The sequence below is a fragment of the Peromyscus californicus genome, unplaced genomic scaffold, assembly GCF_007827085.1.
Source record: "Peromyscus californicus insignis strain IS unplaced genomic scaffold, ASM782708v3 Scaffold_22__1_contigs__length_63687245, whole genome shotgun sequence".
NCBI lineage: Eukaryota > Metazoa > Chordata > Mammalia > Rodentia > Cricetidae > Peromyscus > Peromyscus californicus.
The window spans coordinates 59,897,685-59,925,429 of NW_026294525.1; the positions used below are offsets into that span (position 1 = coordinate 59,897,685).

The 27,745-nt window shown below is 41.2% G+C and overlaps 1 protein-coding gene across 5 annotated transcripts in view; it reads left to right on the plus strand.

Moving 5' to 3' along the window:
• The window catches only part of Cdk19 (cyclin dependent kinase 19), a 128,718-nt gene that overhangs the window by 41,069 nt on the left and 59,904 nt on the right, over window positions 1-27,745 (plus strand). For 4 of the 5 annotated variants that reach the window (XM_052751455.1, XM_052751453.1, XM_052751456.1 and 1 more), the window contains one exon: window positions 1,341-1,416. The exons of the other annotated variant lie outside the window; for it this stretch is intronic. In XM_052751455.1, the coding sequence (XP_052607415.1) occupies window positions 1,341-1,416 (76 nt within the window). The remainder of the gene's footprint in view (window positions 1-1,340; window positions 1,417-27,745) is intronic. 5 annotated transcript variants of the gene reach the window in all.

The following is a 27,745-nucleotide window of genomic DNA, read 5'->3' on the forward strand; positions in this document are numbered from 1 at the left end:
GCCTTTAATCCCAGCACTTGGGAGGCAGGGGCAGGCGGATCTTTGTGAGTTCGAGGCCAGCCTGGTCTAGAGAGCGAGATCCAGGAAAGGCGCAAAGCTGCACAGAGAAACCCTGTCTCGAAAAACCTAAAAAAAAAAAAAAAAAATTATTAAATACAGTTGTGCATAGTAAAAACCCAACCTTCAACAGTGCAATTGTACATAGAATGAAGAGTACAAGCTTTCCTTTTTACTGTCTGTATCCAGTGTCCCTTCATTTCTCAGAAGTAAGCAGAACTATTAACCCTTTCATTTTATTCTGTTGTTCAGGATGAAACTTAAGGCTTTGGGGTGCCAGTGAGATGTCTCGGTGGTAACCAGAAGACAAAAATTGGAGGGCCATAAATTATGTCCCTATTATTAGAACAAGCTATGGCGTGATTTATATTTACCAGACCACAGTTATGGCAGTCATCTGGGACCATCTTGTGACTGGTTCTGGTGTTTGTACTCTGAGGATATTATTTATTGAAATAACCATGCATCTGATTGTCTGCCTGGTTATTGAAACATTGTATTGGTTAAAATCCCTGGTAACTATTAGGCTTCCCTGTATTCCTAATCCTGTCTCCTTTGCTTAGTGTGTCCCCACACCACTCCCACCCCTACCCCTGCCCTCTAGCCTTTTTGAAAGTTTCTCTGTGTAGACTTGGCTGTCCTGGAACTCTGTAGACCAGGTTGGCCTTGAACTCACAGAAATCTGCCTGCCTCTGCTTCCTGAGTGCTGGGGCTAAAGGCGTGCATCACCACCGCCTGACTACCTTTGCTTGTTTTCAAACCCACTCTTAACTACTGGATTTCTCTGGGAGTGTTTTGAGAAAGTGTTATTGGTGTGAAGTTTTGAAGTCTTAAAAGGCTTTTGCTTGGTGACTTGGAATTTGGGGCCAATTAGTGAGTCTGGTAGTTTGTATCTGTTAGTTACTTGTTAATGATGGTTTATAACAGAACGCTTCTGTAGACTTCAGATAATTAAGAAAGGAATGGCAGTCATCTTACAATATGTTTGAGTTTATATTTCTGTTTGTTTACTCTTTGAACTAGTGCTGTGTTTAGTATTCTATTTGGTTCATTTTGAATTCCATGTTTTAGCTGTCTGGTATTTTTATTATAACATGAATTTCTTCTGGTATTTCATATTTCTGTAGTTGAAATATCAAAAATAACCAGCAGTGCATGGCATAGTGAAAATGTTTACATATCATTGAGAGACTAAGTATATTTCCATTGTTGTAATTATAATTTTAAATCTAGAAGTAGTATATGGAAAAATGAAAATTGTGTTGTTTCTTTTCCACACGCAGAAAAGATGAAAAGGAATATGCGCTGAAGCAAATTGAAGGCACAGGAATATCCATGTCGGCTTGTAGAGAGATCGCAGTGAGTAGATTAGAGGGCGCATTTTAATATAAATTAATATGTTTCGTATAAAATATGCATTAATGTATTAATGTAGTACTTAATTGTATAATGAATGGTAATTTCATAGATTTAATTTTAGGATATTTTATATAAAATGGGAAAATCTGTAAACTTAAAATCACAAGTCATTTTTGAGCATTTTCTTAATGATATTTGAGATTTGTAATTTAGAGATACTGAATAAATGATGATTTAACTAAAATTATGGCATATAATTGCTTTAGGGAATAATTATTAAAGTTTATTTTTCTGTAATTTTAAGTCTAATATTTCTTTTTAAAAATAAGTTTTAAGAGATTTTATTTGTTTGTATGCGTGAGTTTATGTGTACCATGTGTGTGCTAATGCCCAAGGGGTCAAGAGGGTGTCCGATCCCTTGAACTAGAGTGACAGGCATATGAGCTGCCTGATGGAGACGCTGGGGTATGGAGCTGGTTCCTCTGTGAGAGCAGTAAGTGCTTGGAACCACCAGGCTGGCTCGCCAGCCTCAAGTCTGATATTTCTTTACAGTGAAAGGGGCCATATTATTAAATCTCATGTGGTTTAATTTTTTCCTAAAATGTATCTGATAGATTTTACTAATTACCATAAAATCAGACCATTATATTAGGATAATTCTTTAGAGAAGGATAGTTCCTTTCCCTGTCTTACTATAAAGGCGAGTCATAACTGCTGAGGATTTTCTTTTTTCTTTATATATATATATTTTTTTTTTTTTTGAGACAGGATTTCTCTGTGTAGTTTTGGTGCCTGTCATGGATCTTGCTCTGTAGACCAGGCTGGCCTTGAACTCACAGAGATCCGCCTGCCTCTGCCTCCTGAGTGCTGGGATTAAAGGCGTGCGCCACCACTGCCTGGCTCTGCTGAGGATTTTCTAAATATTAATCCACTTAACTTTTACATTCTGTGAAATAAGTAATTTTAGTATACCTATTTCATATGAGAAAACAGGCAAAAATCTAATTCTGGTTTTGAAGGCTTGGTATTACAGTTTCTAATTTTAATTCAATAAAGGTTTTTAATTGGGCTTTATGTGCTTATACTTTTATTAGAGACTATTCCCTCTAAATTGTTAAGTATTTGAATAAGGTTTGCTTAGTAATTCTTAAACAGTTGTTTATATTTTTCATATCCATTAGGTATGTGTGTGTAGATTAGCGTTATTAAGGGAAAGTGAGAAAACTACAGAGAGCAGGAAGGATCCCAAGAGTGGAATACCAGGTCTCTCTGTCTCTCTCATTCAGAGACAGGTCTTACTATATAGCTCTGACTGGCTTGAAAGTTGTTATATAGACTAGGTTTGCCTGGAATTCACAGAGCTCCTCCTCCTTCTGCACCCCCAAGTGCTGGGATTAAAAGTATGTAGCACTATGCTGGCAAAGATGTCTGTTTTAAATGTAACTCTTATATTACATACCCACAGTTCCATGTTTCTGCCTTATTCACTGGAAACATTCCTTAACTCTTAAGAAACATTCCATAACTCATAAGAAAAAAGTGTGGTGCAAAAAAACTCACAACAAAAACCCCCTTAACACTGGTAGGAAGGCTTGGGTGTCTGGCCAGGTGGTAAGGTAGTCATAAGTCCAGTTTCCCCGTCTGTTATTGCTTAGTTTTGCTGGGCAATTGGTAGAAGACCGGCGTATAAGGGAGTTGGGAGTCAGACTAACACTGGTAGCTTGGAGACACTGCAGAAAGCAGCATTAATCAAAGAGTAGAATTGTTCTCTCCCCATATGTCATACATTGCCTGACCAGATATTTTCTGGTTGATATGAGGGCATATAGTTGAAAGACTTTTGATGTGGAAGTAATTGGGAAGGAACATTTTACTTATTCTGAAATTATGGTGAATAAGGCAGGTTTGGGTACTAGAAAAGGAACTTGTAGCTGGGTCATGAACTTGGGATTGGGAAGACAAGAAGTTTAAGAATCAAAATGCATCATCATCTCAAGGCTCACTAAAGGACAATGCCACATCACCATATCACTATGTAAAATTTTCTTAGATTTTATGTGTGTGTGTGTGTGTATGTGTTTTGCCTGTGTGGATGTCTGTGCACTATGTGGTTGTCTAGTGTCCAAGGAAGCCAGAAGAGGCTGTCAGATCCCCTGTAACTGGAATTAGATACATTTATGACCCACCGTGTGGATTCTGGAAATCTCAGGTCCCCTGGAAGAGCAGCCAGTGCTCTTAACTGCTAAGCCATCTCTCCAGCCCATCACTGTTATTTTGAAACAGTGTTTCACATTGTAGCCAAGGCTGGATTTGAACTTAGTATTTAGCCCAGGCTGGCCTTGAACTTCCTGCCTCAGTTTCCTTCCTCAGTATCTCCTGTGCTGGAATTATAAGGTGAGAACTTCGACACCTGGTGCCATATCACTATTTATTTCATTTGGAATTTAGGGAAAAATCTGAAATATAGCTTTGTATAATGCTTTACAGCTTCACAGTTTGCTATAACAGGGTGTAATTTTGGATCATGAACATACCAGGAGCATTTTAAGTTGAGATTACAGAAAAGTTCAAGTGTAAAGAATCTTATCTATGTGGCGTGTGTGATCATATAATTGCTACTTAGAAACATAGTAAATATCATTGATTCAGATTCCACTAGTTTGCTTCATGGTTATAAAATTTAAGTATGTTCATTATAAAAAATATCAATTGCTATAGAAAAGGATGGTGTAAAAACATCTGGTACACCAACACTTAATCTTTATTACTATTTGTGTATATATTTAAGACTATTTTCTTTGCAAAAATTGCCCCCCTCAAAAAAAAGTCTGTTTCCATTTTGTGGCGTGTGCTTTAATCTAAAGTAATGCAAATGTAAATTTCAATTCTAAAGTTGGTTGGACAGTTTCTTTTTTTTTTTTGGTTTTTCGAGACAGGGTTTCTCTGTGTAGCTTTGCACCTTTCCTGGAACTCGCTTTGGAGACCAGGCTGGCCTCGAACTCACAGAGATCCGCCTGCCTCTGCCTCCCAAGTGCTGGGATTAAAGGCGTGTGCCACCACCGCCCGGCGGTTGGACAGTTTCTTGATCATTCTAGGTTATGTGGGGTATATTACAAATTGTAAGATGGAACTCCTCAGTACTCTTAAAAACCGAGATGTTTGCCTAGCAAAGAGAGGCTAAAGGCTGAAGAGTGTAGGTTAAAGCGGTGCCCTAGTCTTTGTGGACTGTTAGGATAAAACAACAGACACTAGACGTCATGAAAGCATCTATTTCTGACACTTCTGGAGACGAGAACCTCCAATGTTAATCAGGGCACTGACAGAGTCTATCTGGTATGGTTCCCTGTTTATGGGTTGTTGGCCATCTTTTTCTTTTGTCTTTCTATGGTTGAAAGGATGCAAGGAATCTCTCTGGGGTCTTTTAGAAGGGAACGAGTCAGATTCACAAGGGCTTTGCTCTCTGACTTAATCACCTCCCACTTCACAGAGGACCCATGAAGTGGTGACTTTGGTTTAGGGGTAAGATTTAAAGATTGGAGTTGGGACTGAGGCACATAAACATTCCATTTAGGACTGGGATGATGGCTCCGGGTAAAGTGCTTGGTGAACGAGTCTGAAGACTGACTTCATCCCTAACATCCAGGAAAACCTGGGTAGGCCTGCCTGTATATTTAGTGTAGGGGAGGCAGGGACAGGGGTTCCCAGAGGAAGAATCAGTGTGCTCTGGGTTCAAGGGAGAGCCCTACCTCAGTAAATCAATCAGAGTGCCATCAAGGAAGACACTGATGCCCACACATGTGACCATGCACACACATAAACACAAAAATGGTGGGAACAGAAACCTCATTTGCATTAGTGCCAGAGGGAAGAGAGAGGTCAAGTCGCCCCCTTCCCCCAGTGCTGAGAATTGAACTCAGCACCTCATACAGCGAGACAGCAACCACTGAGCTGTATTCCAGCCCCAGTCCTGACTGGTCGGCTTGCGGCCTGTCTCAGTTCTGGCCTGCAGTGCTGAGACGTCCTACCTCCACTGATTACTCTTGGCTGCTATTTCCAAATGTCTGTATCCATCCGCATTCCAGCTCTGGTGTTCCCAAGGTAACAGGCGGATAGCTGCTGTGGACGGTCACTTTGGTTCTTGTACTCACGTGCAGTGGGTAGGTGGGAATGGAACGGCCAGGAAGGACTTGCCGCGGCTTGTTTTCTCGGCTGCTCTCTGGCTGGGCCAGTGCCGACGGTAAAGTTCAGTGGAATGCTTGCAGCTCTTAGTATAGATGAAGAAGCCTTTGTTTTTTTAAAGTTATGAAATGGAGTTGGTAGAATGTATATTAGCTGATAATTAACTCTCAGAAAAGCTTTGAAATAGCCTGAATACAGCTGTTTAAATTTTTCTAATTTATCTCTATAGACTTAACATTAGTGGGTTAAATTTCATGTATTAAAAGTGGAAAAGTGCATGGCGTTAGACAAGAATTTTTAGAGTTTTATAAATAAAGTTCGCATTAACTATAAAAAAGTAGAGAAATATCTTGTTGGAATTATTTTATTGTATCATTTTATGTTTCAGTGAGTCTAGATTTCCCTCAACCTGTGTCCAACTTTGTGAAAGTATAGATTTGTGGAACTAGATATATAACTCAGGATTTTACCCTTCCTGTGAAAGGATTAGATTTCTGTGAAAAGCCTCTAAAAGCAGACAACTTTTTTAGAAGATATTTTTTAACAGGATGTTCTATGATAATTTTTCATAAAACGTTTGACATGGCTTTTAGAGTAGAACTAAAGAATTTTATATAATTTACTTGGAACAAGATCTCTGCTTTGGATGCTTTCTTTTTTTCTTTTTCCTGGGTTTTTCCAGACAGGGTCTCTCTCTGTAGTTTTGGTGCCTGTCCTGGAACTCACTCTGTAGACCAGGCTGGCTTCGAACTCAGAGAGATCCACCTGGCTCTGCCTCCCGAGTGCTGTTATCGTAGGTGTGCACCACCACTGCCTGCCTGGGATCTCTGAGTTTGAGGCCGGCTTCGTCTACATTGGGAGTTCTAGGCCAGACAAAGCTACATGCGTAGTGAGAACTTGTCTCAAGGAAACAAACCAAATGTATTCTTAGGTACTAAAATATAAACTGTGTTGTGTTTGTGTGTATATATATTTGTATCTGTGCATGCCTGTATGCAAGTGATTGTGTGTACGTGTGCATGCAGAGGCCAGTGTAGCCATCAAATACCTTTCCTAGTTGTTTCCACCTGGTTTTGTTGTTGTTGTCGTTTTGTTTTTAAAATAACATTTTTATTAATTCTTTGGGAATTCATAGTGTGTTTTGAACATATACACAGCCTCAGCTCCTCCCTTATCTGTTCCCTCCACTTCATCTTCCGACATCTTATTTTTTTGAGGTGCAGTTTCTTCTTTAATCTGGAGTTTGCCAGTACGGCTAGACTGGCTAGCAGCAAGTCCCAGGGATCCCCCGTCTCTGCCTCTCTAGCCCAAGGAGTACAGGCGTGTGCTGCCTGCCTGGCTGTTGTGTAAGCTGACGGTAGGTCCTCCTCTGACACAGAGGCACTTCACTGACCCATCTCCCTAATCGGTAAACTTCAGTGCAGTTAACCTAAATAAGATGAGCATTTGGAGAGTGTGTCCAGGTAGGCACCCACATGCACATATGGTGGCCAGACAACTACTTTCAGGAGTTGGTTCTCGTCTTCCACTTTGCTGAGGTAGAGTCCCTTATCTCTCCTTGCTGCAGTGCACTCTCCAGACTGGCCGGCCTGTGGTGGACTCCCATGTCCACCTTCCTTGTCATCACAGAAGTGGAGTGCAGGGATCACAGAGGCTGTTTGTGTGTACACACTTGCAGGCATGCATGGCATGTGTGTGGAGGTCAGAAGGCAACCTGTAGTCTTGTATAGTATTAGCGGGACCAGCCTTAATATTATACATCCCAGGGGCTCAGGAGAGAGGACTGCTAACGGCGAGGACTGCTTTTGGGAAAGAGAATCTCAGCACACCGAGCTCTATAGTCCACTTGCTTTAATTCCTCTGGGATAACATCCCATTTACACAGCTTCAGTTCTGTTCTCGTGCCTCGCTCCTTTCTTGCCTGATTTCTCTATATTTATCTACTGCTCCCTCTAAGTTCTATCTTAATTCTCTCGTCTTAATTCTGCCTCATCTAGGTCCTTTTCATCTCGTTCTTACCCAGCTAGTACTTCCCCGTCTGACTCTTCCTCATCTTCCATCTCATCCACACGTACTCTCTGGTCAAATTCTTCCTTATCCCTCTTCTTTCTCTGTCTCTAAGTTCTCCACTTCCTCCTAAGTCTCCCAGGAATCCAGTTATAAACCCAAGCAATAGAAAGCCCCTGGTTAAGCAAGGTCACCAGGCTTGAATTCTACAGGGTCATAAAGGCAGGTAAGAATTTTCCTCAGGCAGTGACCACAGGCTTTCTTTTACAATTCAAAATGGGAGTGGTAAAAGAGGAGGTCAACTGAGTGCTCATATCAAAAACTATATCAAAAAGGGGATCTATGTGCTCAGTCTACATTCCTAGAAGTGGTTAGGTAAGAAGTTAGGGGTCTGTTAGTAAGGTTGTATAAGGAAGGAGGGTCTCACCCTAAATTGCACAAGAAATAAAGCTATCCTCCTGACCTAGGGGACAGGTGTTGTTTTGTATGGCCTTGGATGCTTGATAGGCGTTTTATTTAGATAAACACACTGTTAGGAGTTCTTGGAAGCACACAAGAAAATCATTTGAGGAACCAGCTAATATATATACATACAAAAGCTAAACTATCACCAAGACTCCTTCAGCCATGGCTTGACCTTTGGAGCAGTCCTTTTCCAAGCAGTAGCTTTTGTGACCGTAGCTGGATTCCGTGACGTTTTCCTGCGGCCTGCAGTACTGTGTGTGTCGGTTTGTTCTCCCTACTGTGCGGGTTCAGGGATTGAACTCAGATTGTCAGGCTTGGAGGCGATTGCCTTTACCTGCCAGCTTCTTGACTCTCGATATAGGACATTAAAATGGGGGGACCCCAAACATCATTAAAGACAGATTCCTTGGGTTTCATTGTAAGGTGGGAAAGAACTCGGATTTTTGGATTCAAATAGATTTGGGGTTGTGTAGACTCCGCCATGCCTCCTGCATGTCTTGAACAAGCTGATAGTGGAGCTGGGACCTATTTTTCCTATTTTTAGGTAGCTATAGAGATGAAGTTTTTTTTTTTTTTTTCTTTTGAGACAGGGTCTCTTTGTGTAGCCTTGACTGGTCTGGAACTCATATAGACCAAGGCTTACAGATCCATGTGCCTCTGCCTCCATAGTGCTGAGATTAAAAGTGCATTACTATACTTTTTTTTTCTCTTTCCTTTTTGTGATAAGCTTTATTTTTATGTTATAAAGGGTTTATTTTTAGGTCACAATTCAAGGTACAGCCCATCATGGAGGGAAATGAAGGGCAGGGGCTGAAAGCAGTGTACTCGTTTCTCAGAAGTTGAATTTGCTAGGATTGTGGGAAGACACATTGCGGGTGTCTTTAACAGAAGTCTGCTAAATACTTATCTGTCTGTCTGTCTGTCTGTTTGTCTAAATAGGTAGGTTCTAGCTATGTAGCTTGCCTGGAACTTACAACTGGATTGGCCTTGAACTTGAGGCAGTCTGCCTGCTTTTGCCTCTCAAGTGCTGGATTATAGGTGTTCACCACCATGCCTACCACATAAATACTCCTTCCAGAAGTTCAGTACTTCTTTGAAGAATGCTAAATTATTTTGAGGGTATATTACAACAGAAATTATGCTTTTCTCCTTCAGCTGTACCAGTTGGTATGACTGGGTAGTACTTTTTGTGACACTTGTACAGCAAAATTTGTATGCATATAAAAGTCTTCTGAGTTTTTGAAACATGAAATACCCCTTTCCTCAGAAAATGTTGAAATAAATGGTCCTGAGGCCACTAGCCTATTCTTCCAAAACTTAGTCACTTAGATGACTGAGTGGGTTAGGCTGTCTGGTGTTAGAGCTCTTGTCTGCTTATCACTGGTGTTACAGGAAAGGACATTCTCCTAGTTTCAAGTGCTTGTTTAGTGATCTTGGTGCTTGGTTGGACTCAGTGCTGAAGTGCGATCCTAATTAGTCTTAACAGTAAAAGCCCGGAGTTAGATATTTAGGGTGAAAGCTGAAAGATCAGAGAAGCAGAGCAGCAGCCACTAGAGACTTCTTACCCCTACGAATCCTCAGACCGAATGGGGGGCTGCGATCCCATCTCTATCCACCTTATATTCCGGTCTCCACCTCCCTAGTGCTGGGATTAAAGGTGCACACTACCACAGCTGTGCCCTCACGTATTCTGCCACTCAGCTCCAGCTCTAGTAGGAAATGCATTGAGGATTAAAGTCCTAAACTTGTGTTTTTGAGACAAGGTCTCACTCTATAGCTGAGATGGGCTTTAAATTTTCATTCTTCTTCCTTCGCCTTCCAGATGTGGGGCCTGAGTTAAAGTCTTAGAGCACTGGGGCACACCTCACCTTGTCATATTTAGTGACGGTGTCAGGCAGGTCCTTTGAGGTGCTGGGGTGTGAAAACGAGAATAGCGACTGGGAAAAATTAGACAAATGCTGGGCTTAGATGGCAGCCAAGCAGAAGAACCGGAAACTGCCCTACCCAAGCAGTGTGGCTTGGCGCCAGCGTGGATGATAAGAAAGAAGACAGGAGTAGAAGCTCCAGATGGACAGGGGACTTGGAGGCAGCTGGCGGGGTGTCATGTGTGTGTGTGGGGGGGGTGGAGGCACACAGTGGACAAGGCAGCCTGAGCAGGGAAAGCCCACAGTTGGGAGGTGACGCCAGAGTGCACAGGACAGCAGGACATTTAGGGTGGCTGAGAGGAAGGAGTCCCTCCAGCACCAGTGGGTTGTCATAAAGACAGTCTCACTTATGCTCTCTCTGCGTCTCGTGATAAAGGTGCTTACAGAAAGCCTGGGTAGGCCAGCGCAGAGTCAGGAGGAGACTGGGCTTTAGCAGTTGCCCACAGGAATTAGACTGCATTTCGAAAGCACGAAGCATAAATTTCAGTTTTATAAGCTTCTTGGCATACTGAGCAGGTCTGGTCATCGATAAGATTGACTCTCTTGTTTTTCTTAGAAGAATGTTTTAATTAATTGGAAATTCTACAGCTTGTAGATTTTTGTGATACATATTTTTTTGAGGGGGTGGTGGGTGATCTGCCTTTCTGGTAAGTCTGCCAAGCCATTTTATATTTCTTATAGTAAAAAGCTAGACACATGGCCGGGCGGTGGTGGCGCACGCCTTTAATCCCAGCACTCGGGAGGCAGAGCCTGGGCTACCAAGTGAGTTCCAGGAAAGGCGCAAAGCTACACAGAGAAACCCTGTCTTGAAAAACCAAAAAAAAAAAAAAAAAAAAAAAAGCTAGACACATAAGCTCATATTTACCTGTGGTTTCAGTCTTGAGATGTGGCCAGCACGGGGTTCATTTGAGTGTTTTCTTGTTCAGCTTTTAAAATTACCCCTACCCCACACTGTATCTGTTTCTCTTCATGTTGGACATTAAACTCAGGGCTGCATGCAATGTATGGTAAGCATGTGGTCAACCACCCAGCTCCAGGATTCCTAAAAGTTAAGATTTTTCAATGTAATGATCCTATCATGTTATCAATTAAATCTATTTTAATACTTTATGGCATTCTTGTTTGTCTTGGTCAGTTTTTGCATTTTATATCTCTGTTAATTTATGTTGAGTACTGCCTGTTTTGTTATCTTTCTGGAAATCTTAAGGAACATTTTGTTCTCAACATACTGAGAAGGGAGCATCCAGAGGGATGGTCAGATTCATTTGATCTGCTGTACCCTTTTCCAGTATTATTTACTTGGACTTTTTTGAATTTTGTTGTCTAATAATAAGCACAGTTAATTTGAAATGACCCTAAAAGTGTAGATATATCAGTTTCTTCACACACACACACACACACACACACACACACACACACACACACACACATACACACACACACACACACAATCTCAAGTGCTGTTGTCTCAGTATGAACAAAAGAGAGCATGCTGAAAATAGGCTTGTGGAGTTTGGACAGGTTAAGTTGGTAATAATTAAAGTAAACATTTAAAATATGTAGTGAAAATTACTCCCTTCCACGCCACTAGATGAACTTTAAGTTTGTGTCTTAAGATTTTAGTATCATTTAAATTTTTCTATATTCCCAATGATCTCTGAAAAGTTTTGCATAGAGTGTATTCTGCAAGTGATTTAAGAGAAGGATAATATATGCATTTTCAAAGTACAACCCTCTGATGGGAAAGGGTCCATTGATTTTATTACAGTTTACTTTAACTTGTAGTACATGTTCTCAGCAGTACCGCAGGTCCACATAGAAACAACCACAACCACAGTTTGTGTTCTCAACAGTACAGCAGGTCCACATAGAAACAAGCACAGCCACACAGTATATGACACTTCAGTCTGTAAATATACATTAGGTATATCTGCCTTAACATATAAATTGTAGTTACGGCAATGAGAATAATTTAAAGGTGCTCTATATTCACATTGCATATGTTATGCTTCTTAAAGTTTGTGTACATGAGATGTGTATTTTTGATTTGGTATAAGCTACTGTTGTAATTTTTCTTGTCTTTTTGTAAAGAATTTTCTGAAGGAATGATAATTTCTCAAGAATTGTGAGTGAACACATTTGACATTTTTTCTGGAAAGGGTTTTTTTTTTTTGGAGGGTGTTGTCATTTGTTTGATTTTGAGACAGGCTCATGCTTTGCAACTCAGGCTGGCCTTCAATTCTTGATCCTGCTTCTTCAGCTTCCTAAAACTGATGGACTCTCTGACTAAGGTTTGGTTTTCTCTTTTAATTTAAAATGCTTATTTATCTCTGTGTGCGCACACATGCATGCATATAAGCATGTCATGATGCACATGTGACGGTCACAAGACAACTTTTGGGAGTTGGTTCTTTCCTTCTTCCACATGAATCCCAGGAATTAAGCTCAGGGCCTCAGGCTTGGCAGCAGGTGCTTCCGCTTGCTGAGCCATCCTACTGGTCTGTAAAGGCAGCAGATCTTTTTAACCCAGTGGAGGAAATAGGCTAACGGACACCTGCACAACTCACTGAACACGGAGAAGCTGAGCTGGTGCCTATGTAGAGCCTTCACCCCGACTGAGCAGACCTGTGTTCGTGTTATGGGAAGATACTCTGCACACTGCCAAAGTAGAAAGGCAAACACCAACCCAGCTACAAACCCCTCTGTCTACAGCAGTGACCTGCTGGCAAGATGCGCTGGTGCAGTATAGGGACACGAGGCATGTGGGAGTAACCAACCACTGTCTGATTGGGTTTAAGGCCTGATCCACGAGATGGAACCATCCATAACACTGCTCAGATGGTGAAGAACCTGAGACTAGGTGGCCAGAGACCTAGGGAAAAACCAAACCCTACTGTTCTCTTAAAGAAACAGCAACAAAATGATGTCTAATGACGTTCTGCTATATTTAGAAATCAGTGCCTTGCTCAGCCATCATCAGAATAAATACAGGGACCATAGTTAGTGTGCAGAGTGGAGGACCTTGGAATCCTCGGAACTGTATGGGATGTCTCCATCAATTCCCTCTCCTCAGGGTTGAGGGAACTCTGGAGGAGGAGGCAGAAGGGTAAGAACCAGAGAGAATGGAGGACACCAGAGAAACAGGGCCTTTTAAAGACAGAATGACCGAAGTACATAGGAACTCATGAAGACTGTGGAAACATGCCCAGGGCCTGCGCAAGTCTGGGCTATGGGGTTCCAGTGCTGTGAGTGGAAGTGGACACAACTCCCCATCCCTAACCTTCGAGCTATCTCTTATTGGTAGCCCCTCACAAGGGAAAACTAATTTTCTTCAGTGGAGTCTCACTTCACTCTTAAGGCCAGGCCCATACAGTGAACTCCGTGGTATTTTTAAGGTTTTTTTTTTTTTTTCCTCATAATGATTTGTCTGGGCATTTTTTCTTACCCTACAGGTGTTTTGTTTGTATATTATGGTTTCTGATTTTGTGTTTTAGGAGATGTCTGTGTGTATAAACATGTGCCTCTGCTCTTATTTGTGTTTCTTATGCTTTTTCTTTGCCTCTTTGTGGGAGGAGTTAGGGGAGGGTATACCATAATCAGAATATATTGTATGAAAAAAAATCTATTTTTTCTTTTTTTGGTGTTTCAAGACAGGGTTTCTTTCTCTGTAGCGCTGGCTGTCCTGGAACTCACTCTGTAGACCAGGTTGACCTCAAGCTCAGAGATCTGCCTGCCTCTGCCTCCTGAGTGCTGGGATTAAAGGTGTGCGCCACTACTACCCTGTAAAACAAACAAACAAACAAAAACCCCCTATTTCCAATAAAAAAGAAATAGGAGCTTTCAAAAAGTAGAAGTATTAATTTCCAATAAGAAAAATGTTCCATCATGAATAATTAGGAAAATATTAAATAATCCCACAATAGAGATTTTTTTAACATACCACATCAATAACAATATTAAGTGTTTTCAATGGAATAAAATACTGGCACTGTTATATAGCACTAGTAAATTTTAAATCATACTGTATCACTGACTAAAACAATGTATTTAGTAGTGATATAGGTCTGTTACTTTTTACCTCTGGATTTAGAGCCTTTTAAAAATATTTTTTTTTTTTGTGTGTGTGTGTGTGTGTGTGTGTGTGTGTGTGTGTGTGTGTTGAGTCACTGTTCCGTTACTGCTATGATAAACTAATTTATGTTATACTTAACATTAATTTGTGAATATCACAGTTTAGCAGCAGATTGTGAAAAAAAAAAACAACAAAAACGCAAGTTTTACCCAAATTCTTAAATTGAATTTAAACATCTGTGAAAGCTTATTAGTATGCTACAAATAGTTTGATCCTGAACTTGACTCTCAAATTTCAGTTATTTTTCTCTTGTTCCTTATGCACTTACTTGTTCTCATATTTTTCCTTTACATTTATGTTTTTTAAAAGCCCTTCTGTATATAACACGCAACTCTTAAGAACCTTGTAGAAATATTCTTTGATCAGTAGCAAAGTTACTGCAATGGGTGGGCTTTTCCTCCAAGCCTCAGTCTCGCTCTGAGTTCCGAGTAGTTCACTCTGTGGGCAAAGTTTATTTCAGAAGTGTCTAGTAGTCTTTCTTTCTCATGGGATATACATTTGTTTGCTATAAACAAAAATACATGTTCTTCCTAACTTAAATATAAATTTAAGCCACTAGTTCAAAACATTTAAAAAATTTTCCAATATGCTGCCTGTCTTAAGAGTTTCTCTTGCTGTGATAAAACACAAGGAGGGAGGTGGTGGCGCACGCCTTTAATCCCAGCACTCGGGAAGCAGAGGCAGGTGGATCTCTGAGTTCCAGGCCAGCCTGGTCTATAAAGTGAGTTCCAGGATAGCCAGGGCTACACAGAGAAACCCTGTCTGGAAAAACAAGCACCGTAACAAGAAAACACTTGGGAAGAAAGGGATTTATTTTGTTTACCCTTCCGTCGCAGTTAGGTCAGGGGTCTGGAGGCAGGAGCTGATGGAGAGGCCATGAAGGAGAACTGCTTAACGGACTTGCTTTCTTATGGTACCCAGGGGTGACAGTGCCCACAGTGAGCTGGGCCCTTCCACATCAGTCATCAGTCAAGAAAATGAAACATGGGGCTTGCCCACGGCCAGTCTGGGGGGACATTTTCTTAGTTGAGGTTCCCTTTTTCCAGATGACTGTCTTGTGTCAAGTTGATATAATACTAACGAGCATACTGACTTGGACACCCCTTCCCTCCCCCAGGGTATTTAAATTAGGTCTGGGACATTTTCAGACCTTTCCTGTTATTAGTTATTCTTTAATTAATCCCTCTCCCCTTTGCTTTGGGTCTGTGTTGACCTGAGCCTTGAATACAGAGGCGTCCCTGGACTGGAAGCCATGGTGCTTCAGTCCTTTGTCTCTGGGTAGAACATCTGATGATATCTGTCTATTATTCCAGACAACTGGCATTAATTTATTTTGCTAATGTACTCCTATTATCTTATAAAATATCTCTTAATACTTTGTTTCCCAAGTAAAGAAAGAATATGTGAAGCAATTCTGACATGATTATCTTGGCTGCATTGTGAAATACTAGGATTATCTTTTTCCCAGTCAGATGGAGTCACTAACTGTTCTTTGAAGCTACTGGTATTTCAGAATGATACTGAAATGGGTTCCCATAGCAATACCCTACCAGTTTCTTTTGGCAAACACTGCATCTTTTTGCAAGTTAGATGGAGAAAAAGAAGTGTTTTCTGAGTTTATTTATAAAACCAGGCCAACAGAATGTAGTTGTTTAGGATTTTAGTCTTTATCTCTCAAGAGATAAAGGAAAGGACTGTTAGATTAAGCAAAAATTAATGAAAGATTTTTACATTAATTTTAAAGTTAGCCTATAGTGTCTCCTCCTCCTCCCCTCCCTCTGCCCTCTCCTCCCTTCTCTCCTTTCCCCTTCTTCTTGGTTTCTTGAGACACAGTTTCTCTGGGTATCCCTGGCTGTTCTGGAACTTGCTCTGCAGACCAAGCTGCCCTTGAGCTCCGCCTGCCTCTGGTGAGTGCTGGGCTGAGAGCTGGGATTAAAGGTGTGTGTCATCACTGCCCAGCTGTGTGGTTATTCTTATGTAAAAGTTTATTTTTTTAAGAATGAAAACAAAAAGATTTACTTAAACAGCCACACTCAAACTCCTGAAGCATTCCAGTTTTAATAATGGAGTCCTATTGAAGGTGCTCATTGCTGTACCCAGACATGCTTGAGACTGGGGTAGGCATGCCCAGTGGTGCCTTGAGAGACTCTGCAGCTCCTTCAGGCTGCCTGGGATTTGGGGTGAGATGGTTGAGTGGGGAGGGAAGGCCTACTGATCCCTACAGTGTGCCTTCCAGGTGAGGTTGCGTCTCACAGTCTGCCTTTAGCAGTACTCATTCAGCTCAATATTTGATTCTTTTTCTAAGAAGTATTGATGACATTAATCTGCTATTTTCTCTGTTTAGTTTTATTCTCTCAATTTGATTGAGTGTTTTGTTAACTCAGACTTTTGAGGTTTTCAGTATTTCAAAAGCAAACTTAATTCCATATTTTCTAGTTTGGGTCTTTTTCCTTGTTACTGTGTGAATTTTTAAAGCAACAGATTCAAAGAGATCCTTTGAAACTATCATAAATTAGATTTTAGGAAGTTAGTATTTAATATCCTTTAGATATTGATTCATTTAGCAAATTCCACATACTCTGTATATAACAGAGAAAAACAGAGAAAGAATTCTGTCCCAATGGGCCTTCCTAGTAGGGATCAGTGGAAGAGCCTTTCTCCTTGGCCTTCTTCACTCTACTCACAGGGTCCTGATGAAGCTTCCTCTGGCTGCTACGAGCCCCACACCTGTGTAACAGCATTCTGAATGATGGTACGTGTTTTATTCTCTCTCTGTCTTAGTTGGGAACATTTGCTTTAGGCACAGAAACAAAGGGTCTTACGTACCGCCTACTTTTGCAGTCAGTTTAGAGGAGCTCTTTCATGTTCAGGTTTGTCCTTCCTTTCCATGTTTTAATTTTAGTTCAAAATGCTTTTCAACTTCAGCTTCATTTTTACTTAAAAATGCTTTTGAAAGAAGATCTCAGTATGCGGCCAGGCTTGCCTCCAACTCCCACTGTAGCCCAGGCTGCCCTTGATTTGTATGAATATTCCTGTCTCGGCTTCCTGAGTGCCGCCATTACAGGTAGGCGCTGTCAAGCCTGGCTGGCTCATTTTTGCCTTTACTGCCTAGATTTAAATCCTTCGTATCTTTTTTTGCCTAACTTTTAGCAATAATGTTCTCTTCTGCTTGCTTCTCTGCCAGCTTGTCCTAAATATAGCCACTGGATTAATCTCAGACTGCAGACACAATTAGGTTACTCTTTAGCTGCAGAATCTTATCCTTGGAGACAGAACTCTGCAGTAGACATACATTGGTGTCCCTCAGCATCCTTGAGTTAGTCCATGTGGTCACTTGTGTCCTTTTTCCTTTCACATTAGGTGCTTGTTGATGGGCGCTTCTTCTTTTCCGTTCTGTTTCCAGATGCTGGAGTGGGGGAAAGGGAAGCTTAGGGGCTGTGGTTTAACAGTGGCGAATTGTGTGTCCAGTTGTGAAGAGACAGCTCTTGATTGCTAATCTTGGTTGTTAACTTGACCCACCTGGGTAGAAGGAGCCTCAGTTGAAGAATTGTGTCTATCAGATTGTATTGTAGGGATGTCTGTTTTCTGGTTGCTGATTAATCTAGGAGAGGCTGGCCAGCTGTGGGAGGTACCCGTCACAGGTAGGTGGGCCTATGCTGTGTAATAAAGGTAGTGGAGTGTGAGCCTGGTGGCAAGCTGGTGAGCTGTATTTCTCTGTGATTTTCCCTATAGTTCCTGTTTGAGCTCCTTCCTCAACTTCCCTTAGACTGTGACCTGGAAGTGTAAGCCCACTAAACCCTTTCTCCCCCACTGCTTTGGTCAGAGTGGTTAATCACAGTAAAACAAGCAACCTGAAATGTTTCTGAATAGGATTGCTAAAGAGGCTGTCTCTGTGGCTCTGGGCCTGTGCTGCAGTTTTGTAAGGTCTTATGTACTCAGTTGCATTAGTGTCATTCTGTTTTGATTGTTCTTTTTAAAACAGTTTTCAAAGAGTGTTTATTGTATGTGGCCTCCTAGTTTTTGGAATAAATGATTACCATTTGTAGCAGATGTACTGTTACTGAACATTGTTAATCCCTTCCTAAACAATGAAAGGGAATATTCTAGTACTTGACAGAGATCAAAATACCCAGTTCACATAAGCAAACAAGCTCTCATGTGAGCTGAGTCCATGCTCTGTTCATGAATATATTAGAGTTGAAGCACTGAAAGTCCTCGAACCCCAAAACAAAACAACAAATAAGAGCAAGAACTAGAAGCTGCTGATAGGCTATCAAGTTTCCTGAGGGACAGCCACCTAAACAACTCATCTGCTTTTCAGTTAAAATCCCACCCTTTATTGCTGTCACTGTCAATTATCAACCCTGCTTTAAGGAAGTGAGAAAATAGTTCTAAGCCAAATGCAAGTGATCATAGCCTAAGACAAATGCAGCTTTCCCAAATGACATATTCTGTCATGGAAAAGCTTGTCATGATTTTAAAATTGAAGTTTGATAAAATGTTTGAATGTATAGGTGGTCAGTCCTCTGTGTTAGTTCATTTTTCATTACAGTAACAAACTACCTGAGGTTGGTTAGCTTTATAAAGGGATTTATTTTGGTCTTAGATTTTGTCTTAGAGTTTCTATTTGGAACACACTATGACCACAGCAACTCTTATAAAGGAAAACATTTAATTGGGGTGGCAGCTTACAGTTCAGAGGTTTAGTTCATTATAATCATGGCAGGACATGGTGGCATGCAGGCAGACATGGTGTTGGAGAAGGAGCTGAGAGCCCTGCATCTTGATCTGCAGACAACAGGAAGTGAACTGTCTGCCACACTGAGCATAGCTTGGGCAAAGGAGACCTCAAAGCCCACCCCCACAGTGACATAACTTCCTCCGTCCAGGCTACACCTAACTCTGACAAAACCATGCCTCCTAATAGTGCCACTCACTTTGGGGGCCATTTTTTTTCAAACCACCCCAGTTTTGGAGGCAGAACATCTAAGATCAGGTGACCCTGTAGTTCTGTCCTTTGGTGAGGGGCTAATTTCAGATGATATCAAGGTACGGATGCAGGTGGGAGCAAGAAAGCACCTTGCCAATTGGAAACCAGAGAGTAACCAAGGGGTTGGGCTTCTCATGTGAGCTGAGGACTCCATAGGAACCACCATAATCCTTCACTGGCATGCTCCCCTTAACCTAACAACTTCTCGCTTATAGATCCCATCATTGCCCCATTGAAGACTGTAATTCCAGCACTTGAGCTGTTGGGTACAAACCACATCTTGCATACTTAAATTTATTTCTTATTTTATGAGGGCCAGGAAGAGAACCCAGGGCCTCATACATGCAAGACATTTTCCTTCTGAGCTGCACCTCCAGTCTGAATTTGAGTCTTTTCTTTATAAAATGATTCATTTACAGTATTGCTTCTTTGCTTTTGTGAGCTTTGTTATGGATATCTAACACTTGTAAATGCTTAGATCAGTTGTGGCACACACAACCTCTCCACCCCCACCCCACCTGTTATCTGTGCAATGGTTGGAATCAACAAGGAGAAGGAGCCTACAGTATCATGGACCAGAACCCTCTGATTTTTAGTGAAGCTGTGGTTTGAATATTTGTGTCTCCACAGCTGTCTTTACATTGGACTCCTGACCCCTATAGTAATAGTGCAGTTAGCTAGCCTTCCTAAGTGAGAGCCTCACTTCTTTGAAAGGTCATGAGAGGTTTCAGTGAGAGAGGAAGGTTGTCAGTCACTGAATCTGCTGGCGCCTTCATCTCGGAATTGCCAGCTTTCAGAACTGTGCGAAGTAAATTTGTTTGTAGGCCACCTAGTCTGTGGTAATTAGTTATAGACAGTAGCTCAAATGAACCTAGATAGGGGTTTATTTCCATCTAGACTTGCCGTCTTTTGACTGATGCCCTAGGGCCACTGTTGAGGCTTGTTTCAATGCGGATGGCTCCTGACCTGGGCAGTGACTGGTCAGGACTGTCAGTGACAGGCACAGGGGTCTCCGCGCTTTCCCATGTGCATTGCTGACAAGCCCGAGCAGACTCTTGGAAGCTACTCTTGGCACTTAGCCAGTGTGATGGAAAGACTCACATAATAAACTGCTTGAGATGGCCTCAAGACTAATTTAGCTTGTTTTAAAGTTACTGCTTTGTATTATGTATGCTTTCTGTGGTTACAGTGTTCTTCTCAAATGGTGTGGATTAGAGTGTCGAAATTAGAATTAATGTTGGAGACTTTGTCCCTGGATGATAAACTTTTAATGGCAAACACATGGCCATCTATGGAAAACAGTGACATTGAACGATGTCTTGGCATACATCAACAACAAATGGATGGTGTGCTTGTAAGAAGTTTTCTCTTGGATACTGTTTTGGGTCAGGTTCTGCCGTGTATCTGTATCACTACTTGACATGTAGAAATTTCAAGTATGATAGCTCCTTAAAGTAAGTTTTCTGTCATGATTGTAAACTAGATTCAGAGTTGTGGATTGGGCCAGACTGCTCTACATAGTGAATTTCAGGGCATCCAGGACTCTATAGAGAGATCTTGTCTTAAAGCAACAACCCCCCCCCAAAAAAAAAAACCCTGAATTATGGATTGGCTAGAATTCCTGCCAATATTTCTTCGTTCTGTAATTACATCAAGGTTGGTACTTATTTTCTTCCATAGATAATTGGAAAAACTACTTTGTTTTTACCCCTAAGAAAATGGATTTCTAATATTGAGGGTCCTGGGTAATGTCTAGTTGCCTTTATACATAAATGAATCTGTAAATTTGCTGTTTCTCACTTTCTGAGCTTTGCTTTTCACAAGGCAAAGCTTTTCTAGGAACCTGTTTCTCGGGCAGATTTTTAATAGAAGAGTAGAGAGCTGGTTGCAGTACCAAGTTGTTCCTTAAAACTAGTTTTGGTTTTCGACACAAGGTCTCTCTGTGTCACAGCTCTGGCTGTCCTGGAATTTGCTTTGTAGACCAGACTGGACTCAAACTCAGAGATCCCCCTCCTCTGCCTCCCATAATTGCTGGGATTAAAGGCGTGTGCCACCACTACCCAGCACTTAAGACTATTTAAATTATCGGTAAAATTTAGAAACTTTAACCTAATAAATTTATTTTCTTTATTATTATGGTGTGTGTGCTGTGTGCTTGGGTGTGAACATGTGCTGGTAGAGCACAGTTTTGTGGGGTCAGTTCTTTTCTTCCACCCTAATGTGGGTTCTGAGTGATTAAGCTTTATCCACTGACCATCTCAGCCCGGCTTCGTGAGTCCAAGGTGGTGATTCATCTTATACCATCTTAGTGATTTCTTTGTTAAAACAGTAAAATGGTGGAATGTGAAAATTTTGTATTACCCTTTCAAGTGAAAGATCACATTGACAATGCCATCATGTTGCCAGAAGCACACGAAAGGGAACACTTCTATATGCAGGTAGGATGATGGAGTTGGAGACAGCAGGAGTAGTGATGTCAGGAGGTGATGTCTCCTCTGTCTTCTGGCCTCAGGGGACTAAAGCAGGAGGGAGCCAGCACTCGATAGGGGGGCAGCAGGAGGCGCAGTGGAGAGTGGACAGCTTCAGAATAAATGCAGAGCTTTGCCCTCTCCAAGAACTGCGTGAACTAGCACAATCTAAACCAGTGGTCCTCAACCTGTGGGGCGTGACCCTTTTGGGGAGTTCAAATGACCCCTTCAAGGGGTGGCCTAAGACCATCAGAAAACACAGATATTTACATTATGATTCGTAGCAGTAACAAAATCACAGTTATGAAGTAGCAATGAAAGTAGTTTTATGGTTGGGGTCAGCACACCATGAGGAGCTGTATTAAAGGGTCACAGCCTTAAGAAGGCTGAGAAGCTCTGGTCTAAACACTACACTGCCTGTTGGAACTCCCTGTGGTGAGGGAAATTCCTGTTACTGTCCAACAATGAAGCCTCAAATTTACAAGGGCTCTAAGTCCTCACAGTGTAGGTAGAAACTAAATAATTAGATGCTACTTGAAAACGGCCTCCTTCTGTATGTTTTTATATTAAGGAGTTAGACAAATGTAGAAAGGTATTCATTATAATACCTATGACATTAAATATGTATTAATCAGAACAACACAAATGTACTATTTAAAACCACCTTTTATACCTAGACAGTGGAATACTGGGACAGCCATTAAGACTGCTGATTAGTTTATATTATGTCAAAAGGACTGGTTATAATTTTGGGAGGTTGAAATGTTGAAAAGTATTATGTTTTGTGTGTATGTATATTGATAAGTAGGATCTAGAACTAAGGCATCAGAACACTTACTTTAAACTGAGGCTGTAGCTCAGTGGTGGAGTTCTTGTCTAGCATCAGTGGGGCTTTTGGTGACCCCTTTACAGGGTGTGTAGTGAGGGGAAAGGGAAGACAGGGCTTATTTTACCTTTATTTTGTTATTAGCTGTGTGACTTTGTATGAGGCACTTTATCTTTTAGCTTCTGCAGTTTTTCTACTATGAAAGAGACATTTAAAAATAGTGCCTTTTCACTATCCTCTGAGTTTACATCATCCAAGTTTAACCCCTGGCCTCCACCCATGACACCCTCCCTCCAGTGCTTCCCTTTTGGCTGGAACTGCTGCATTTTTCTTTCCCCTGTGGTTCACCAAAATGGCAAAGAAAATGAGAACGAGGAATGTTCTTTAGGTCATTTAGAACATGAACTTGTTCCACTGGCCCCACACAGGAGTGCAGAAGAATGGTGATGCTGTGGAGGTCAGGAAGTGTGTTGTTGAAGGAACGCCACAGAACATCACCATGGCAGAAGTTGGAGAGCCCACCTGCTGTGGTGCCTAGGGCGCTGTTGGCATTGGCTGCATGTGTTGCATATCTTGAGTACTCATGGGGAAAGATGGCTTCCCAAGACACAGAAAGGAAATTTATCAGAAAGACACCAAAGAGAAAAAAAAATCTCAATTCAACGAAGCCAGCCTTCACAACCCGAGAAAAACAAGTTTGATGAGAATCAGCGGAAAGGATCCTGAGCTGATTGATCTATGCTTTTGGAATTTATGGCATAAGATGTATTAAAAACAAAAAAGGACCTCTGTGCTGCAAAGTGAATACACAACTGAAAAAGGCAAACCCAAATAACCCAAGTCTCTATCTCAGTTGGGTTGTTTGGATTGTTTTCAAGATTCAATGAAGTAATGTAGCTGTGTAGTTTAGCACAGGATCTAGGTCATTTACTTATGAAATACAATAAATATATACAATTATATGCTACCTATATACTCGTACATTTATATAATATAAATAATTAATATTTAGTATAGCAATCAATTTTAATAATAATACATTATACCTATAGTAATAGTTATATCTATTACAACTATTGTTTTTAATCATTAATCAATTACTACATAACACATTAATATACAATGTTCATATAACTATACAATTTATTTAATTATGTGATATTATATAAAATACAGCACATGCCAGCTCTTTCATGGTCGTGGTGATTGTTATTATTGGGAAATGTATATGCCAATAGAGACAAAGTTAGGAGGTATGTACCCAAATACTGTCTGGTTAATTGAATTACATGTATTTCTCTCTCTTCTCTTCTCTTCTCTTCTCTTCTCTTCTCTTCTCTTCTCTTCTCTTCTCTTCTCTTCTCTCTCTCTCTCTCTCTCTCTCTCTCTCTCGTGCACGTGTGTGTGTGTGTGTGTGTGTGTGTGTGTGTGTTAGAGAGAGAGAGAGAATGTAAGGGAGAGAGATGCTGGTCTTGTATGTGAGCATACATGTTTTTTATAATTTTAAAATGCTTAAAACCATGCCTGAATCAATATTTTTAGGCATATTGTTAGGTAAAAAAACAAAATGACTCATGCTAAGTAGATGAAAGATTTATGATCTCTAATATAAATTTCATCATCCTATTTAAAATTGCAACATCATTTTTATGGCTGTAGGAAGGAGGAATAGCTCAGTGGTTAAGAGCACTTGCTGCTCTTGCAGAGGACCTGAGTTTTATTCCCAGCACCCACATGGCGGCATCTAGCTGCCTATTGCTAGAGCTCCTGGGAACAGATGCCCTTTTCTGTGCTCCTACATGCACATGGTGCATAGAAGCTAATGCAAGCCAATGCACAAAATAATCATTAAAAAGAAAGAAAACCTGTGAAACCAACACTAGTGGAAATGTAATAATGCAATTGAAACACATTACTCTATGTTGAATTGTGCTTGCTCCATTCTTCCATCCATCCATCCATCCATCCATTATCAGTCCACCCGTCTGTCTAGAACAGGTTGGCCTTGAATCCCCAGATATCCACTTGTCTTTGCCTTTAGAGTGTTGGAATTAAGTGTGTACCACCATGCCCAGATTTAGAATTACATTCTTAATCATATATACGTATGAGAAAGACATCTTTCATATTTTATACAAGGGCAGATACTTATTGTTATTTGGAAATGTCCTTTTTTATTGTTGAGACAGTCACATACGGATCAGGCCATTCCCAGACTTGTGTGTAGCTGAGTTTAGCTTTGAACTTTTGATATCCTGCTCAGTAGTAGTCTTGGTTTTTAATTGCTTATTTCTGTAGTTCAAATTCAGTAGCTCTAGTAGGTATCTGAATTACTGGAGAAGCTGTTAAAGTTATAAGAAGGGCACAGTGAAACCATTGAACTGGACCACTCTGGGTAGAAAGACATTTTCTTTGGGGGAATCAAACTCGTGGGAAAAGCCTTGTCAGTCATGAGAGCAGTTGGTGGTGGGAGGAGGGATGTGGGCCGTAACATCCTGGGACTTAGCGTGGGGGCCGTTTGTATTAATCAGGAACTAGAGTCCCTTTGTCCAAGTAGTTGACCATTTGAGGTGGATAATGGAAGTAATGGCTGTTCTGATCCACAGAAACAACTTCATAAGCTTTCTGAGGAATGTTGAGTTTAGGTTTTTGTCTATTGACGACAGGCTTCCTGTGTACCCCGTCATTCCAGCTTGAGCTGAACCCAGACTGTCATTTAGGATATTGTCAACAGCACTGCCCTTTTTAGGGCCCACTTTGAACCTAACAGAAGTCTCCTTAGAGGATTGTTTTAGGTGGGTAGTTGTAATTTTGTAGGTCCAAAAGTTTTGGCAGAGGCCTTTTGTATTTCGCTTTTCGTTCCTGATACTTGTTGAGTTTCACACTCCAGAGTGTATTAGGATGACTTTTTAAAAGGGATTCCAGACCTTAGGTGGCAGTCTATTCAGAGAGCCAGGCAAGTCAGTAAATCCATTAGCTGTTGCAAGTGTATGATGGAAGGAAGGGGGCACAGTGGAGTACTGATCCAGGAGCCGTTCCTGGACTCTGGGAGGGGATGGAAGTGGGCAAGGAAAGGGAAAGGATTCGGAAGAAAGTCTTGAGCTGAAGCTTGAAAGTGTGTGGGTTGACAGATGCATCCTGTGTAAGAGGTGCATGAATTGCAGCAGACAGGAAGCCACCAGGACAACGCTGGGATCCTGCTTCGTTCTTAATTCTGTTTTCACTGCCAATCTTCCACAGTATCTTTTTGCTGCAACTACAAGGGACATGATTTTTTTGTGAGTTTAGAAGTAAAGGAAGAGGAAGCTAGGAAGATGTGTATGTGTGTGTGTGTGTGTGGGGGGGTTACTAGCTATATTGACATGCTCATTTGTGTAGACGGTCATTCTGTTGTAGTACTGTGCTACTTGATTTTTAAAATTTGTTCTGTTAAAAAATAAAATCTTCAACCAATTGCACATTAATTTGGGCTAAAGTGAGCAAATAATTAGGGAAGAGTCATGTGATATTTGCGTAGATGTTCAGTGTTCCCATATATTCTTCTGTTCCCATATTTTTAGGTTGTTCTCTCTCATGTCGTAACAAAGCAGGGCAATACAGAATGCCCTTAGTGACCCTCTAGGCAGAGCCTATTGGCTGGTCTTCGTCATAACTGTTCAAGGCAGCCGAGCTTCGTTGCATTCTGCCTTTGTTTCTCCTTCGTTTAAAAAGTGTTTGCATTCCCACACATGACTGACCCCCATTGCTGCAGCAAATGACAGTGAACAAAAATAGACATAATATCTGTCTGTGGATTTTAAATTTTTAGTAGTGAAAGCTATTTTTTTGGTTTCCAAATACTGCCAATAGAATTTGATAATCTAATAGGAATTTCTCTTAGCACTTTAAGGTTGTCTATTCTCAATCTGGGAGGAAGATACTTTTATTGTTTCACAGCAGTACCGTCTCCTGGGTGCCTGAACTGGCTTACCCCAGTAATGAGATCGGTGAATACCCTGTCATCATAGAGCCTTTCTCCAGTAACTGATGGAAGCAGATGCCAAACACCACACACAAAAAACTCACAGCCAAACACCAGGCCGAGCTCCAGGAGTCCCAGTTGAAGAGAAAGAAGAGGGATTCTATGAGCAAGGGGCATCAAGATCATGATGGGGAAACCTACAGAGACAACCAAACTAAACTAGTGGGAACTCATGAACTTTAGACCAACACCTGTGGAGCCTCCACGGGACTGGACTTGGCCCTCTGCATAAGCGAGACAGTTATGTAGCTTGATCTGCTTAAGGGCCCCCTGGCAGTAGGATCAGGATCCATTCCTGGTGCATGAGCTGACTGTTTGGAGCCCACTACCTATGGTGGGACACCTCACATAGCCTTGAGGCAGGGGGAGGGGCTTCGATCTGCCTCAACTGAATGTACCAGGCTCTGCAGACTCCCCATGAAAGGCCTTACCTTCTTTTAGGAAGGAATGGGGGTGGGTTGGAGGGGTGGGAGGAGGGAGAGGGGGATCTGTGATTGGTATGTAAAATGAACAAAAAATTTCTTAATAAAAAATAAAAATATCCTCTCCTGTGTGAAGGAGGAGTCTACTTTTTTTTCTTGTAGACATTGGGTCTGTATCCTCTTTATCTTAAATGTCTCTTTTAAAAAATGCATTAGTCTTTATTTTCCTAAAGAGTTCTCTATGTAACTCTCTTCGTATCACTCCGTGTCTCTTTTCTCTGCAGTATGAATCCCAGGTTCATCTCCTCCAGTTGAGCACTGCCCCTGAGCTCCAGATCCATGTGACTGGAACCACCCCAAGCTCTCAGTTCATGTGTGATACTGAAGTCAGCCATCTCAGCGCTGCTTCACACTCGTGATGTTTTCTCCTGTCTCTAAACCGTACTGACCATCCTGGATCGTTCGTCTCCCAAGCAATGACTGGATCCTATTGAGGATGTTGCTACCCTCTTTTTACCCATCTCTTCCTTCCTGTTCTTATCACCATGCCCACTCCCAGACACACTGACGGCTTCTAGAGTAAGGGTTGCCAATAGTCAGCCTACCCACTGACCAACTTTTGCTTTTTGAGTGAGGACTTAAAAGAAGAATTTGTTGAGACACTGACTACATTTATAAAATGGAAGGATTGTGCAGTTTATAAAAGTTAATTTGAGTTACAGATGCATATATAAAAACAAAGGGATATGTATGAATAATGTGCATAAGGTAAGAGATTGTTTTTAAATTGCAAATGTATGGGATAGAAAGGATGAAGGAAGTAAAAATCAAGTAAAAGGTGATTGGCTAAAAGAGAAAAAGATAGTGTAAAGTAAGGAAAAGACACATGAAGTT